Source organism: Topomyia yanbarensis, chromosome 2, assembly GCF_030247195.1.
Source record: "Topomyia yanbarensis strain Yona2022 chromosome 2, ASM3024719v1, whole genome shotgun sequence".
NCBI lineage: Eukaryota > Metazoa > Arthropoda > Insecta > Diptera > Culicidae > Topomyia > Topomyia yanbarensis.
The window spans coordinates 293627707-293642272 of NC_080671.1; the positions used below are offsets into that span (position 1 = coordinate 293627707).

Sequence of the window (14566 nt, forward strand, 5' to 3'; positions counted from 1 at the left end):
ATTGAAAATGTTTCATAAAATGCTACATTTTGCACCATAAATTAACTGACATTGATCCATAGAATATTAACAATGTGCATTGAAACACGTCGATATGTTCCATAATATCGACAAAAATGTTCCACGGTATTACAAAATGAAGCAATAAAATGTTAGAAAAAGTTCCATAAATTTGATGAAAATGATTGCTAAATAATTTTTCTTGGTCCATAGAAGATGTAAAAATGAACATTAGAAATGCTATGTATTGATTCGTATATCGAACGTTAAATTATGGTTCATGGATATTTATAAAACGATCCCTTAGATCAATATGCCGTAAAAAAGTGCCCGAATAATTTATCGCGAGTTACCCGCACATTGAGTTACCCCTCGATACAGACCGTATAATTATTTTTCCAGCAACACTTCTTTGTTCTTGTTTTGATTTTCGGTTGTTAATGCCCAGTTTACATTAGTGCTGGTTGCCATCTGCTGGTGCCAGCATGCTGGCAACCAGCATAATGTCAACGCTTGTCAGCAGCTGGTACCAGCAGATGGCATACGTTTACATTATGCTGGTAGCGTACTGGTTGCCAGCATGATGGCACCAGCAGATGGCAACCAGCACTAATGTCAACCCTACATAAGCAACAATATGTTATGTTTATATCAATTTTTGCAGTCGGAATAGTGAAAAATAGTATCGATGAAAAATGTTTCCCCCGCTGGGAAACCTTTAAAAAAGGGCGGACATTTTGGAGCAGAGAAGGATTCAACGATGACGGAACGCTAAGGGCCGATTTCTTCACGATCGTTTAAAGCTTAAGCCTGGTTTAAACGTACTGGTAAACCTGGTTTAAACGTTAAGCGAGAGCGAAGAAATCGGCCCTAAGAGCCGATTTCTTCACCCACGCTTAACTTTTAAACCTGGTTCACCAGTACGTTTAAACCTGGCTTAAGCTTTAAGCGAGGATGAAGAAATCGGCCCTAAGAGCGATTAACAGCGATGCTGTAGTTATAGCTGTTATTCCTTGAATTATACCAGGAAATCTTGTGCGATCTACAATCGAAGAAAGGCAAATCAGAAGTTTTTTTACATTCGGGAGTATAACAATCATATGCTACTTCCGGGCCTAATTAAAATTCCAATTAACTCCTTTCAGACGCATATGTTAAGCTCGCAGGAATAACCTATCGTTTCGGCAGCGATGGATGCCGTATCCAGTAGGATTCGCATAATTTTTACCACTCATATACTAATTGGTCCAAGGGTGAAAAACTTTCGATCACAAACGGTATTTTCACCTGATACATTTGGCCGGATCAAATGGACGTAATAATTTTCAAGCTACATGAAAATAATGTTATTTCTCCAGAGAACTGCTTAGCATATCCAATTCAGAAAATCTAGATAACGGTCGTGCCATATGACACTGGGTGAAAATGGGCGGGTGCGGATATTTCTTCTTGATACCCGTAGACATCGGAGCGGGTTCGGGTTTTGGTATCACCGGGTATGGGTCGGGTCGGGTACATTAAAAAATATTTATCTTGGGTATGGGTCGGGTTTTACAAAACATTTCAAACTTACACGCATAAATATTTTTCATCGCTTGGATTCTGCAAATATCAAAATGGGATAACTTATCCTCCTTGAAAAATATTAAAACAAGCATCATTTTATATACAAGACTACGTCCTATATGTGAGCGTGTTAACGGGACAATTAATAGGGTGGGCATAAAAAAACAAAGATTTTGAACTGGGAGTTTTTCATTTAGAAAATTTCATTGTGAAAATTTTTGTTGCATTATAAATAGTTCCAAAATCTAGTTATGAAGTCATTCATGTGTAGTCCTTTGTGCTCCTTCTAGGAAAAATGTGCCTAGAATACTTTGCCGCACGGTAAACTTGTACGCGTACGACGTATGTGTACGGTTAGTACCGTTTTCAGTAATCTTTACCATACACGGTATACTCTAAGACAAGACGTGACAATAAGGGGGGCCGTTTTTGTTCCAATTTTATGTCATGTTTTATGTTTTGCACCGTACGTAATGTTACTGCAGGGATATCGAAATTATGTTTTGCAGTGTTGCTATATTTATAGGAAAAGATTGTCATTACTTTTGACAAATAAAATTATTATCGTTAAAAAAGTAAAAACGACTAAATTGAACTGAAATTGCGCTGCAAAGTGAAACAAGTATTTATCATGCATTTACCGTATACGTGGTTGATCAACTTTAACAAAAATAAGACAGAAATCACACTGTAATCTAAAATTATTCAGAAAATGGCTTCGTCAAACCTTACTAAACAACCATGACATGGAAAAAACGTGTCCTTCATCAATATACTACCCATGATCGCATAGTTGTCCCATTTTCCATGGGATTTCCTATCTTTATGGGACTGATATGCAATCATGGGCAGTATAGTGAATTAAAGACGCAAAATTTTGTCGGCATAAAATAAATTAACAAGACTATATTTTCATTAATAAAAACAGCAACACTGTTCGGAAGATTTCGGCAGGCTGAAAATGTGCGAAAAGAAGAATGCCGAAGGAAAAATAAGAAGCCGATTGTCACGTCTTGTCTTAGGGTATACTTGAAACACCTCTCACCCGCATTAAACTTCATCGTGCATAAATATGAGTGCAAGTCTCTTCCTTCAAGCGTCTCCCAGCGGGGTTTGTAATGATTGATGAGAATGTTGCCATTGAAAAATGCAGTGCCAAAAATATCGCAACCAAAGGACCATATGCCATGATGTATCCAGACCTGTTTGGCAAATTACACCTTCCGGACAATTCATTTTCCAATAAACTCACATTTGGGTGGCTATTGGATGCGATAAGAATTTGCTCTCTGCAGACTGTTTGGCAGATTCCCGTTGATGTGTACATCAATCTGTCCCTGTAAAGCTTAGTATGCACTTCTTGCGAATGAGGTCGCGAAATATTTTTCCTTCTTCCGTGCGGAATTTTTACATTTGCTCGCGAAAACTAGTCTGTGTGTTTGCTGTTAGATGTCGCTTTTGATAACTGAAAAACGACATCAGCTGTTGTTTGTTTATTTCTTCTTTATATTTCTCTAAGACAAGACGTGACAATAAGGGGGGCCGTTTTTGTTCCAATTTTATGTCAGAATGTTCCAGCTCCTGATTGGTAGATTCTGACGTTTTGCACCGTACGTAATGTTACTGCAGGGATATCGAAATTATGTTTTGCAGTGTTGCTATATTTATAGGAAAAGATTGTCATTACTTTTGACAAATAAAATTATTATCGTTAAAAAAGTAAAAACGACTAAATTGAACTGAAATTGCGCGGCAAAGTGAAACAAGTATTTATCATGCATTTACCGTATACGTGGTTGATCAACTTTAACAAAAATAAGACAGAAATCATACTGTAATCTAAAATTATTCAGAAAATGGCTTCGTCAAACCTTACTAAACAACCATGACATGGAAAAAACGTGTCCTTCATCAATATACTACCCATGATCGCATAGTTGTCCCATTTTCCATGGGATTTCCTATCTTTATGGGACTGATATGCAATCATGGGCAGTATAGTGAATTAAAGACGCAAAATTTTGTCGGCATAAAATAAATTAACAAGACCATATTTTCATTAATAAAAACAGCAACACTGTTCGGAAGATTTCGGCAGGGTGAAAATGTGCGAAAAGAAGAATGCCGAAGGAAAAATAAGAAGCCGATTGTCACGTCTTGTCTTAGATATTTCTGCTGTCATTTGAATGTTTTAAATGATGTATTTTATTAATTCATCACGGATGTGTATGAAATCGGTAACAATTGTAAACCTATTTGCCATTCATGAAGCTCTCAGGGAAGTGACGTACTTAGCGTGAATCATATTTCGAGCATGATTAATCATAATGCTTATTTGTGACGGTTCCGGATGTCTCAGGGAAGTTCAGTCTGACCAATTTAGACAGCACAATTCCTGCAATCGGAAATTTAAATCATTGGCTGGCCATTTTCTACCTAAATTGGCTGCTTCTACCGGTTCTAGAAGACCCAGGGAAATGATCGAAATTCGCTCAAACCAAATCTATTGAATCGTAAGTCTAAATCTGCGTTTGACCATTAAGAAGCAAATCTGTTTGCCTTGGCTGCCTTTACCGCTTTCACAAGTCTCGGGGAAGTCTCGTGAAATCCGGAATGGATTCCAGCGCAAATATAACAACCGACTCCGACTCAATCGGTTTCAGGTCGAACCAAACCCTAGGCTTTAAACTTTGGGTGACGTTAAAAATCGATCATGATAACAATGGCTACTACTAAAGGTTCTGGAAGTCTCAGGGAATGCTACCAATAATCAGTACGGATACAAACCTATTTTTGGTATAACACTTGTGATAATCGTAATTCAAATTTATTGCCATAAGTAATTCGTGGTAATTCTTATTGAATGAAACACTAGAGAAGGTTTAAGGAATCCCGGGAAAGTGTTCCATGGTCTGAATCGTGATTCCAAATCACTGGATTATATTATATAACTAAATTGGTCACTTAACGAAACCGAAGGTCAAACGAATCGTCAACCAATCGGATGAACAACTGCTGTACTTCAAGAATACCGTATGTGCTATAGCACGTTTACTTAATCATCAGGCTGCTTTATTGTATGCTAGACGGTGGGTGCCGGTGTGTGTGTGTGTGAATGATCACGTTTGCGATCGGGTTTGTATTATCGCGAAGTTCTCAAGCGTTGCTATGTGATGGTTTCGTCTAGCACATGATGCAAAGAACGAAGGGGCGAATGTTTAAGCGGCTTGGTTTATTACAGAGTAAAAAGTAAACAAAAAGAAAAACATTGTTACTTACGATACGACCTAATGAAAATTTTCCCCAGAAATAAACGAACATATAAGTAAATAACGAAGGAATAAATAAATGTAAAAATATACTAAATTCAAACCTAGTCGCTTTCGCCTTGAATCGCTTCAAAGCATATATCAGTTAAGATATCTTTTTGTGTTTTTATAGCTATGTTTTGTCTTCTTGGAATTTTGATTCACATGATAATGAGCAAAATATTTTTCATTTTCTGCTTCAAGGTTAGTCTTTCGGATAATTTTTCCACCGCTTTCTCTACTGGCCGTTCAACGACAAAATAAAATAAAAAAACAAAGTCGGGTTCTTAAAACTCCATTTAACTGAAAGTTATAACCATTAAACATGCGCTATACAATCCTTGAATTACATCCTATTTCCTAGCAAATTAACATTTCGCGAAAGAGAAACTTTGCTCATCAACGTAAGGAAACCAACTCTACCAAACATTTAAAAAGGGATTATCTGCAAAACGTAAACATTGAGAAAATTGTCAAAGGTCAGATTCATTATAAAGTCGTGATTCGCTAGTTGGACATTTTTTAACTGGACCGCTTTTTAGTTGGACCTCCGCTAGTTAGACCATTGTTCAACTAAAAAGCATCAGAATGACAAAACCTTATGTCAAATTTACTTTGACAATCAATCTGACAATTATTAGAGATGTGAATATATGCAATTGCACTACTAACGTCTCCTTTGGAGAGTTTTTGACATATGTCAGTCGGTCCAACTAACGAATCAAATTCGTTAGTTGGACAGAGGTGTGGCCCAACCAGCGGATCACGACTGTAATCCTATTTGGAAAATCGTTACTATTTTATTTCTTTTCATTGCGCATATTGCTACTACTTGTATTACTGCCGCAAGAAGCATAATTGTCCCATGTGTATAGGGATTCCCGTAGCACATGGGACAGTTATGCTTCTAGCGGCAGAATACCTCACACAAAAAATGCTGTTCAAGTCTGATATTACACCGAAAGTTAGACGAATTAACTGAATTCTAATATGATGGTCAGATTGACCCCACTGAACATCATAAAATCAGATTGGCTCTGTATGTATATTATGGAAAAGATGTTATAAGCCTTTTACAATCAGTTATAATACAATAACACGTTATAATCCATTTAAAACGAGTGTATTGCTAGTTAGGCACTTTTCAATCAGTTAGGTCCTTTCATAATCAGTTCGGTCATAAAAATCAATTAGGCCCTTTTATAAATTGTTGTAAAATCGCTATCAAAATTCTTCATAATCAAATGTTGCGTTATGTACGTGCTCGGGTAGATGTTAATGGAAAACATGAAATTTCAATTTGTTTCATTTTGCAGTTAGGCCCTTTTCAAATGTTTGGATAGAACTGGGTAGAGCTAAATTGTAATTGTAAATTTATTAGCTTACGATACCCTGTTGGTTACATTTGTATACCTTATGTCAGGTCAAAGAAAAAAAAATTAAAAAAAAATAATAAAATTATAAATTCAGAATCAAAACAAGTATGACCCAAAAAAGCTCCTACGCCTTTCATCAGTAGCTGGTCGAAAACACTTTATGGTGCGATCTTTTCAATTTCGTCCGAGTTCTCCGCGTCTAGCAACTGAATCTTTTTCCGGAAGTGTTTTTCGATTGATCTGCAAATCATCATGCTTCGATCACTGCCCACTAGGTTGATGGTGATTCCGTTCTGTTAAAGAAGTGGGAAGAAATACAATCTATAGGATCACAAGAATGAGTCACACTTACCGAATCTACCGGTGCGTCTAATTCGATGTAGATACGTTTCGCAATCGGCTCGTCCCTGCTGATCCATCGGCAGGTCGAAGTTAACGACAATGGTCACCTGTTCGACGTCGATACCTAAGACGAAAGAATCTCTCCGTAACCTGGTGCTGTAGCCAGAATCAAGTGGTGGAACTTACCCCTGGACAAAACGTTCGTTATAATCTGTACCTTCTCTAGTCCGGTTCGGAATCGATCCAGAGCGTCCAACCGTTGCTCCACCGTTAGATCACCGACCGCTTGTCCGACGGTAATCACACAATTTCTCGTCCTGGTTGCACAACTTGACGTAGTACTGTTTGATGTTATCGAGTGATTCTTGCTCCCGCGCCTGCCGAATGACGATCGGATTGGGTACGATGTACTCAGCAAACTCCATCACCACGCGCTCGTACGTGGCCAAGAAGAACAGCGACCATAACACCCGCCTCGTCCAGTACAAAAAAGGAAAACTAGGTCGTACGTCCTGAACTTTATACCCCAGTCCATTAGCTTGCCGGGTGTTCCGATGACGATATGATTAGTCAGCTTCGCCCCTTTGACGGTCTCCTCACCGCGAACGGCGTTAGGAAGTTTGATTTCCGGACAAATCTTTGCCATTTTGGCAGCTACTTCACCCTTCTGAATTGCCAGCTCATACGTGGGGGAAAGGCAAATCACCTGCAGATAGTTTTTTAACTGAAGGACTCAACTGAGCATTGCCAGCACGAAGGCAGCGGTTTTTCCTGTTCCCGACTGACTCTGGGCGATTATATTCCGTGGCGGACCGGCCAACAGAGTAGGTAGAGCCATCTCCTGAATCTTGGAAGGGCGTTGAAACCCATCGCATAGACTCCCTGAAGTAATTCCGGCTTCATGTGCAAAGCTTCGAAAGTTTTAACCAACCAACCGGCGATAAAGAACTCTTCCGCTGCACCTCCAGATCCAGCTTTGATTCTACTAGACCTTAGCGAACATCTTTCATTAGCAAACTTGCATCCGCCGGGCTAAAAGATTAGTCATGGATAATTTTAAAGCTGATACTAAATATTTCGGGAGAAAATTTAGAATAGGACGTAAGCAACAATAAGATTCTCTTTGGGGTCTTTCTCTTCTGTTTATTACTCGGTCGTTTCAATATTTAGTACTCAACTCTTTACCTAATATTTTAGTAAAAACCATCGGCTATGTACTGGAAAATTAGTGCAGTGTTAAAGTGACGTCATAATAATCGAAAGAGAAAGTAAACAAAGAGAGACTCTCAATGTTCCTTATGTCCTAATCAAAATTTTCTGCAGATTTCGACTTACTTGAATGCCTCTGCATCTTCCGCGGAGGAAGCTGATTCTCCATTTTCTCTTGCAGCTTGTTTTTCTTCAGGAGGTGCTAGAGTCAGAATTTCCGTAGCTACTGAACTCCAAACATCAGGTGCAGCTTTGGTTCTACTGCCGGTGGACTAGGTTTTTCCGCATTCTCTTTCTCTGGACTGCCAGCTCTGAATCCTTATCCTTGGTGATATATACTCAGTTCGCTAACCTATTTGTATTGAAAAGAAAAATTCAAATCCCATCCCAATGATCTCTTCAAAAATAGGTTATAACAAAAAAACACTTACCGAGTGCAGAAATTACTCGATTCGTCGTCTTTTTGACCCAGTTATCGGCAGCGCTTACCATCGTTTCGATCGGGTATTAAAATTCAATAGCAAGGTACAAAGTATGGGAAATCGTCCTGAATCAGCACGGGTACTGTCCCTCGGGTGGTTTATTCCTTGCAATTCGCTGAAATTTTGACCAGAGCGACCTTGCGGAAAAAACGATGCCTTCTTTTGCCTGCTCACTTCCCTGCCATGAAACCGATGATGAGCGCTTATTCCAAACGGTTAGCCGATTGAACATGACGTGCCATTATGTTTATTCTGTGAATTGATAAGGACATCTAGATATGCAAAGGAATGTTTGGAGGAGGGATGCTACTGGTAAATACATACCGAAAGAGAAAGTCCTTTCCGAGCATCTTGATGTTGTGTTTTCTGTTGGCCCATTATCACTGCGTTCTCTTGCTAGGCGATTACCATGATATTATGTTGTTGGTGTTCGATCTGAAAAAAAATCATAATAAAAAATATCCGTAAATGAGTGAACTCGAGCTGTATAATGAAGAATAGGGTATTACATTACAATGTTCTAAACACGTTACTGATCCTTTCGAAATAAAAAAGGTAATAAAAATCCCTCTCAGAAATCGGCTCAAAGCGTTACCGCCTTTTTGCGTTAATTGGACAAAGCCATAAGTAACGGTGACGCTCGAAACTACTTGCGGTGCTCGAAACTGATGATTCGAGCATTAATTCGAGCACCTCAAGCAGATTCGGGCAGTATCTTAGCGCCGTTTCATTTTGTGTTCTTTTTTCTTTTCATAACAAAAGTGTGTCGGCCAGAAAGCGGATTGTGCCGCGTAATTTGGAGAAAAACGGAAAAAATCAACATTCTAGGAAAAATCCCAACCATACAAAAAGCGTTGTCTGCCAGGTTGATAGGAAAGTGTATTTGTGGAAAAAGGAATTATTTGTCGTTTTTCTTAAAGGTATGTAATTAATCAACTATTCAATTAGTTTATTCAAGATTCTCAGCGCTGGCACTGGGGCAAATCACTCTAAACTTGTTCTGAATCTGACTCGTATTAAAAAAGTTTAGATGGGATTCAAAAAAGTTTAAGCGTGATTAAAAAAGTAAATGGGATATTAAACAAGTTTAACGAGATTTCGTGAAATTCTGGATTGACAGTTCCAACAACAAAATAAACTTGGCTTGGCTTATCTTCTAAAAGTTCCATAAAGTAATGAAGTAACCAAATGTGTTTCTCTTTAATTAAAAAAACGGCGACTTGGTGGAATGTCACAACTAAAATTCTTAATACCCGAAAGTACATTTTACCTGCGTCTGTTTAATTTCCGAGGACGCATCTATTTTGAATACCTGCTTTGTGCCAAGTCCGAGGCGGAATCGACTCCGCAACTTGTACGATAGAAGGAATGTCGATAGAAGCTAATATTGGTTTGTCTCACACTTGGTAAAAGTACTGTACGATGTTTTTCGTGCCAGGATCGACTGTATAAGAAAACTTTGATCTGTATATTCCATGGAACGATTATGAGCTTCTATTGCTTGAATTACAAGCGGGACGTTTGTACAGTCTCTGCCAATACTCTTACGCCCCGGTTCGGTATGCGTGCCATCATTATAATTGCTGAAAATCAACTTCTAGTACCTACAGATCTGAGATGATACTAATGAGCTGATAGAGAGCCTAAAAAACGAAATTGATATGCTGAGGTATCTGATTATACTAAACGTGGAAGTTATAGAATGTCTTCTCAGTAAATATTTCTTGACTAGCAATTTATTCATATCGCCAAATAATTTAAACGAGTTATCCGAGTGTATCCATTCGCAACCGATAACGGGAAATTGTGGTAGTGAATGGTGTCTACTGATTATACAAACTGGTTGTCACTTTTGGAACCGCGTACAACTTTTATAAGAGTGTTCATTATCCAATATAGGGAATCATAAAGTCGGTAAGACCATCGTCTGACTTATTATCTGTTTAAGGAATTCGGAAATAAATGTGTGTTTTCAATAACTGTTCGGTACAAGTAGGTGGAAAAACGCCCCTCGTAGACGACCACGAATCTGAGCCAAAAATCAAACGTTGACATTCGGTTGACACCGTCACAGTGAGCTGTCAGATAACGTGTCACAACCCATCACTTTGACAAATTCATTGAAATTAATAGGAAGCAGGAGATTAAAAGTAAAATTAAAATTGAATTTATGTTGTGCTTATATTCATTTACAATCTAAAATTTATTTGTAGCCTAAATTAAAATTAAATACTATTTTCGGAAGCAATTTCTGTTCAATTAAAATAAATCGGAGACTAGATTGTAAGTAAGAGCTAAGATTAAAATGTATCGTTCTCTAAAAATAAAATTTATTCACAGCTTTAGCTGAATACTCTAAAACCGGGTGTTCTGCTGCGAGAATTCCGAAATCATCACGAACAGAAAACTAAAGAATCTATCGGAGAAGATGGACATGCATCGACGGTCGATTGTGCGGCAAACGCGCTCTGTTACTAAAGCCATGGCAAAGGCTGCAAAACATAACCTCGCCAACAGAAAACTGTCCCACGAGGGAAGTGTTCTTTATGATGCATCCTTTAAAGCGACGGTGATTGATACTGAGCATGGCAACGAGCATGACTGCGCTAGTTGCGACCGTTCAAACAACGCTGAGTGGTATATGGTCCAGTGCAAAGACTGTGATCGATGGTATCATTTCACTTGTGCTAAGGTGGATACTGCTACCGTTCAAACGACTACCTTCTCGTGTATATTGTGTGTGCCTCGGATTGCTATCCCAGCGCTCAGCTCTGTTATGGGTCAGTCGAGTAGATCTAGTGCGAGAAAGGCACGAATCGATCGGGAACTCGAGCGACTCGAGGAGGAAAAGAGGTTGCTAGACGAGATGGAAAAGGAGCGTTTTGAGCAAGCACAGGCATTGCTCGAAAGGACCACACAAGAGAAACTGGAGCGCACCAAGCAGTATATTGCCAAAAAGTACGATTTACGCAGCCAGCAGGACGAAGAAGAGGTTTCCAGCGAGCGCAGCTGCCGTACTCACCAATCGAACAATCGAGTTGGAGATTGGATCGAGACACAGATGAAAAGAACCGAAGGTACCAGTTCGGATCCCGTCGATATACGTAGTGTCAAGCTCACATCGACACCACTCGTAAAAGGTCTACAGGTGTTATATTACCATTTGCTAGCCCCTTGAACTCAGGCGTCTTTATGTTTTTCCCTCCTTTATGTTAGTTGTATGTAGACTATCGTTGAGTACAGTTGGTGAATAAAACGTATCTCAAGATAAACCCGTGTTTTATTAAAGTAACTAAAACATGGTGTCAGAAGTATTCGAAGGCTTCTGAAGTGCATTTTCAGCGTCATTTGTGATATCGCTGTTGAAAAGTGTTTCTCGATTAGTTCGGGCGTGTGGCGTCGCTAAAGTGAGCGACCATTTTGTTTTAACGAGCTCAAAATAAATAAACGTACTTCTCATAAACATGGATGAGCATCAGTTTGAGATTTTTCTCCAAAGGCAAACCGAAATGTTTGCGCAAATGCTTCGAAATAACGTGCCTGCTGCAGTGCAGGTTCCGGCCGCTATTCCAGTTCCGCAACCGTCATCCCTCTCACTAGATGGAGACATGGACGAAAACATGGATTTTTTCGAGAGAAGCTGGACAGATTATGTCACTGCAACAGGAATGGATCAGTGGCCAGCTGCAGACAACCATAAAAAGGTGAGCTATCTCCTTTCTGTCATAGGAGAACCTGCTAGGAAACGATATTTCAACTTCGAATTGACGGAGGAAGAAAAAGCAAGCCCGGAAGCTGCTCTAAGGGCGATCAGAAGTAGAGTTGTTGTCAAACGAAACATTATTATCGATCGTATGGACTTCTTCTCGGCAATACAATCTTCCCGGGAAACCACAGACGAGTTTGTCACACGCTTGAAAACTTTAGCCAAGTTGGCTAAGCTGGGTAATCTTGAACAAGAGTTTGTTGCGTTCAAAGTAGTTACAGCTAATAAATGGCATCACATGCGATCCAAAATGCTTTCGATTGAAGACATCTCATTATCCAAGGCTGTAGATATGTGTAGAGCAGAAGAAATTGCAGCCAAACGATCCCAAGAACTGGCAGTACCAGAAACTGTAAATAAATTACGTAAAGTCAGTAAGCCTGGATTAAAAAACCTGCGGTGCAAGTTTTGCGGTGAACGTCACGAATTTTCAAAAGGTTCATGTCCAGCTCTAGGTAAGCGATGCAATCGTTGTAAGAAAAAAACCACTTTGAAAAGGTGTGTAAAGCCAGCGGCAGAGACGTAAGCAGGAAAACGAAGCGGATCAAGAGAGTCAAGGATGAGTCAACGGCCTCTGAATCAGATTGTAATTCTACGACAGAAAGTGAAGAGTCCTCTGAAGATTCCGAGAATGAGTATGAAATCGGTAAAGTGTATGACAATTCGGACAATGGCGGAAGTGTTCTGGCGGAACTCGACCTCAAATTTGGAAACGCCTGGAAATCTGTGATTTGTGAAGTGGACACTGGTGCTAACACTAGTTTGATTGGGTATAATTGCTTGAAAAGACATGTCTGTGAAGATCCAGTGCTTTTACCGTCAAGCTTCCGTTTACAAAGCTTTGGTGGTAATCCTATTCGAGTTTTAGGCCAAGTGAAGATACCGTGCCGTCGAAACGAAAAAAAATACCGGTTAGTTCTTCAAGTGGTGGACGTGGATCATCGACCACTATTGTCAGCAAAAGCGTCCCGAGAACTTGGATTTGTTAAGTTTTGCAAAACTGTTTCCTTTGGAGAGTCCAAATCTGAAAAGCTGCTAAATGTATATAGAGTTCAAGCAGAAAAGATACTAGCGCTCCACGATGGAATTTTCAGCGGTTATGGCAAGTTTTCAGGTACGGTTTCGTTAGAATTAGATGATAGCATTCCTCCATCAATCCAACCACCAAGACGGGTCCCTATAGCTATGCGAAATAAGTTGAAGCGAGAACTCGAAAATCTTGAACGTGAAGGGTTGGTGGTGAAAGAAACAAGTCACACTGACTGGGTTAGCAATCTTGTGCTCGTACAACGCAATGGCCCAGAATCGAGTGTAAGGATTTGTTTGGATCCAATCCCCCTAAACAAAGCATTGAAACGGCCCAATCTGCAGTTTACCACCCTTGATGAGATACTTCCGGAGCTAGGTAAGGCAAGAGTTTTTTCAACCGCTGATGCCAAGAAGGGTTTCTGGCACGTTGTTTTGGATGAACCGAGCAGCAAACTTACAACGTTCTGGACTCCGTTCGGACGATACCGCTGGACTCGACTACCGTTCGGTATAGCTCCCGCACCGGAAATTTTTCAGATTAAATTACAGGAGGTTATTGAAGGATTAGAAGGTGTTGAGTGTATCGCTGACGACGTGCTGATATATGGGGTTGGCGACACTCTAGAGGACGCTTTAATCAACCACAACATGTGTCTCGAAAAGCTGCTTGAGAGGTTGGAATCAAAGAACGTGAAGCTAAACAAATCCAAGATGAAGTTGTGCCAGACAACGGTAAAATTTTATGGACACTTGTTAACCGATGAAGGTCTCAAAGCTGATGAGAGCAAAATCCAGGCAATTCGAAACTTTCCAGTGCCCACTAATCGTAAGGAGATTCATCGCTTCATTGGAATGGTGAATTACCTGAGCCGGTTCATTAAAAGTCTTAGTGCAAATCTTACAAATCTTCGAAAGCTTATTTCCAAATCAATACCTTGGAGATGGACAAAGATTGAAGCCGATGAATTCGAACAGGTTAAAGCGCTCGTATCAGATATCGGAACACTTCGTTACTACAACGTCAATCAACCTCTAACAGTGGAATGCGACGCGAGTAGCTTTGGCCTTGGAGTTGTTATATACCAAAGCGATGGTATTATAGGATATGCTTCGCGTACGCTGTCTGCAACTGAAAGAAACTACGCACAAATCGAGAAGGAGTTATTAGCGATATTATTTGCGTGCGTACGATTCGATCAGCTAATTGTCGGTAACCCGAAGACAGTTATTAAGACGGACCATAAACCTTTACTAAATATATTTAAAAAGCCACTCCTGTCGGCACCTCGAAGACTTCAGCATATGCTTCTCAATCTACAACGCTATAATCTGTCGATTGAGTTCGTTATTGGTAAAGACAACGTTGTTGCTGATGCCATCTCTCGTGCACCTTTTGACGATCATGCAGCACAGGATGACTATAAGAAGCATGATGTGTACAAGTTAACTAAAGAAATAGAAAAACTGAACTTGACGTCATTTCTAAAG

The 14566-nt window shown here is 39.7% G+C and overlaps 1 protein-coding gene, 1 long non-coding RNA gene and 1 pseudogene across 2 annotated transcripts; 1 reads left to right on the top strand and 2 right to left on the bottom strand.

The window, feature by feature from the left end:
* Nucleotides 1-5706: 5706 nt before the first annotated feature.
* On the bottom strand, nucleotides 5707-7623 carry LOC131680449 (DEAD-box helicase Dbp80-like; annotated as a pseudogene).
* A 286-nt stretch (nucleotides 7624-7909) lies between these two features.
* On the bottom strand, nucleotides 7910-8720 carry LOC131678664 (uncharacterized). Its single transcript, XR_009303716.1, has 3 exons — nucleotides 8608-8720; nucleotides 8233-8535; nucleotides 7910-8153 (listed from the first exon to the last, which is right to left on the bottom strand). It is a non-coding gene; the product is annotated as an uncharacterized LOC131678664 (long non-coding RNA).
* Nucleotides 8721-10406: 1686 nt separating this feature from the next.
* On the top strand, nucleotides 10407-11534 carry LOC131678657 (histone-lysine N-methyltransferase 2C-like). The gene is made up of 3 exons (XM_058958907.1): nucleotides 10407-10433; nucleotides 10497-10566; nucleotides 10624-11534. Exon 3 carries the CDS (start codon nucleotides 10712-10714, stop codon nucleotides 11459-11461), a length of 750 nt encoding a protein of 249 aa, XP_058814890.1. The 5' UTR covers nucleotides 10407-10433; nucleotides 10497-10566; nucleotides 10624-10711; the 3' UTR covers nucleotides 11462-11534.
* Nucleotides 11535-14566: the final 3032 nt, after the last annotated feature.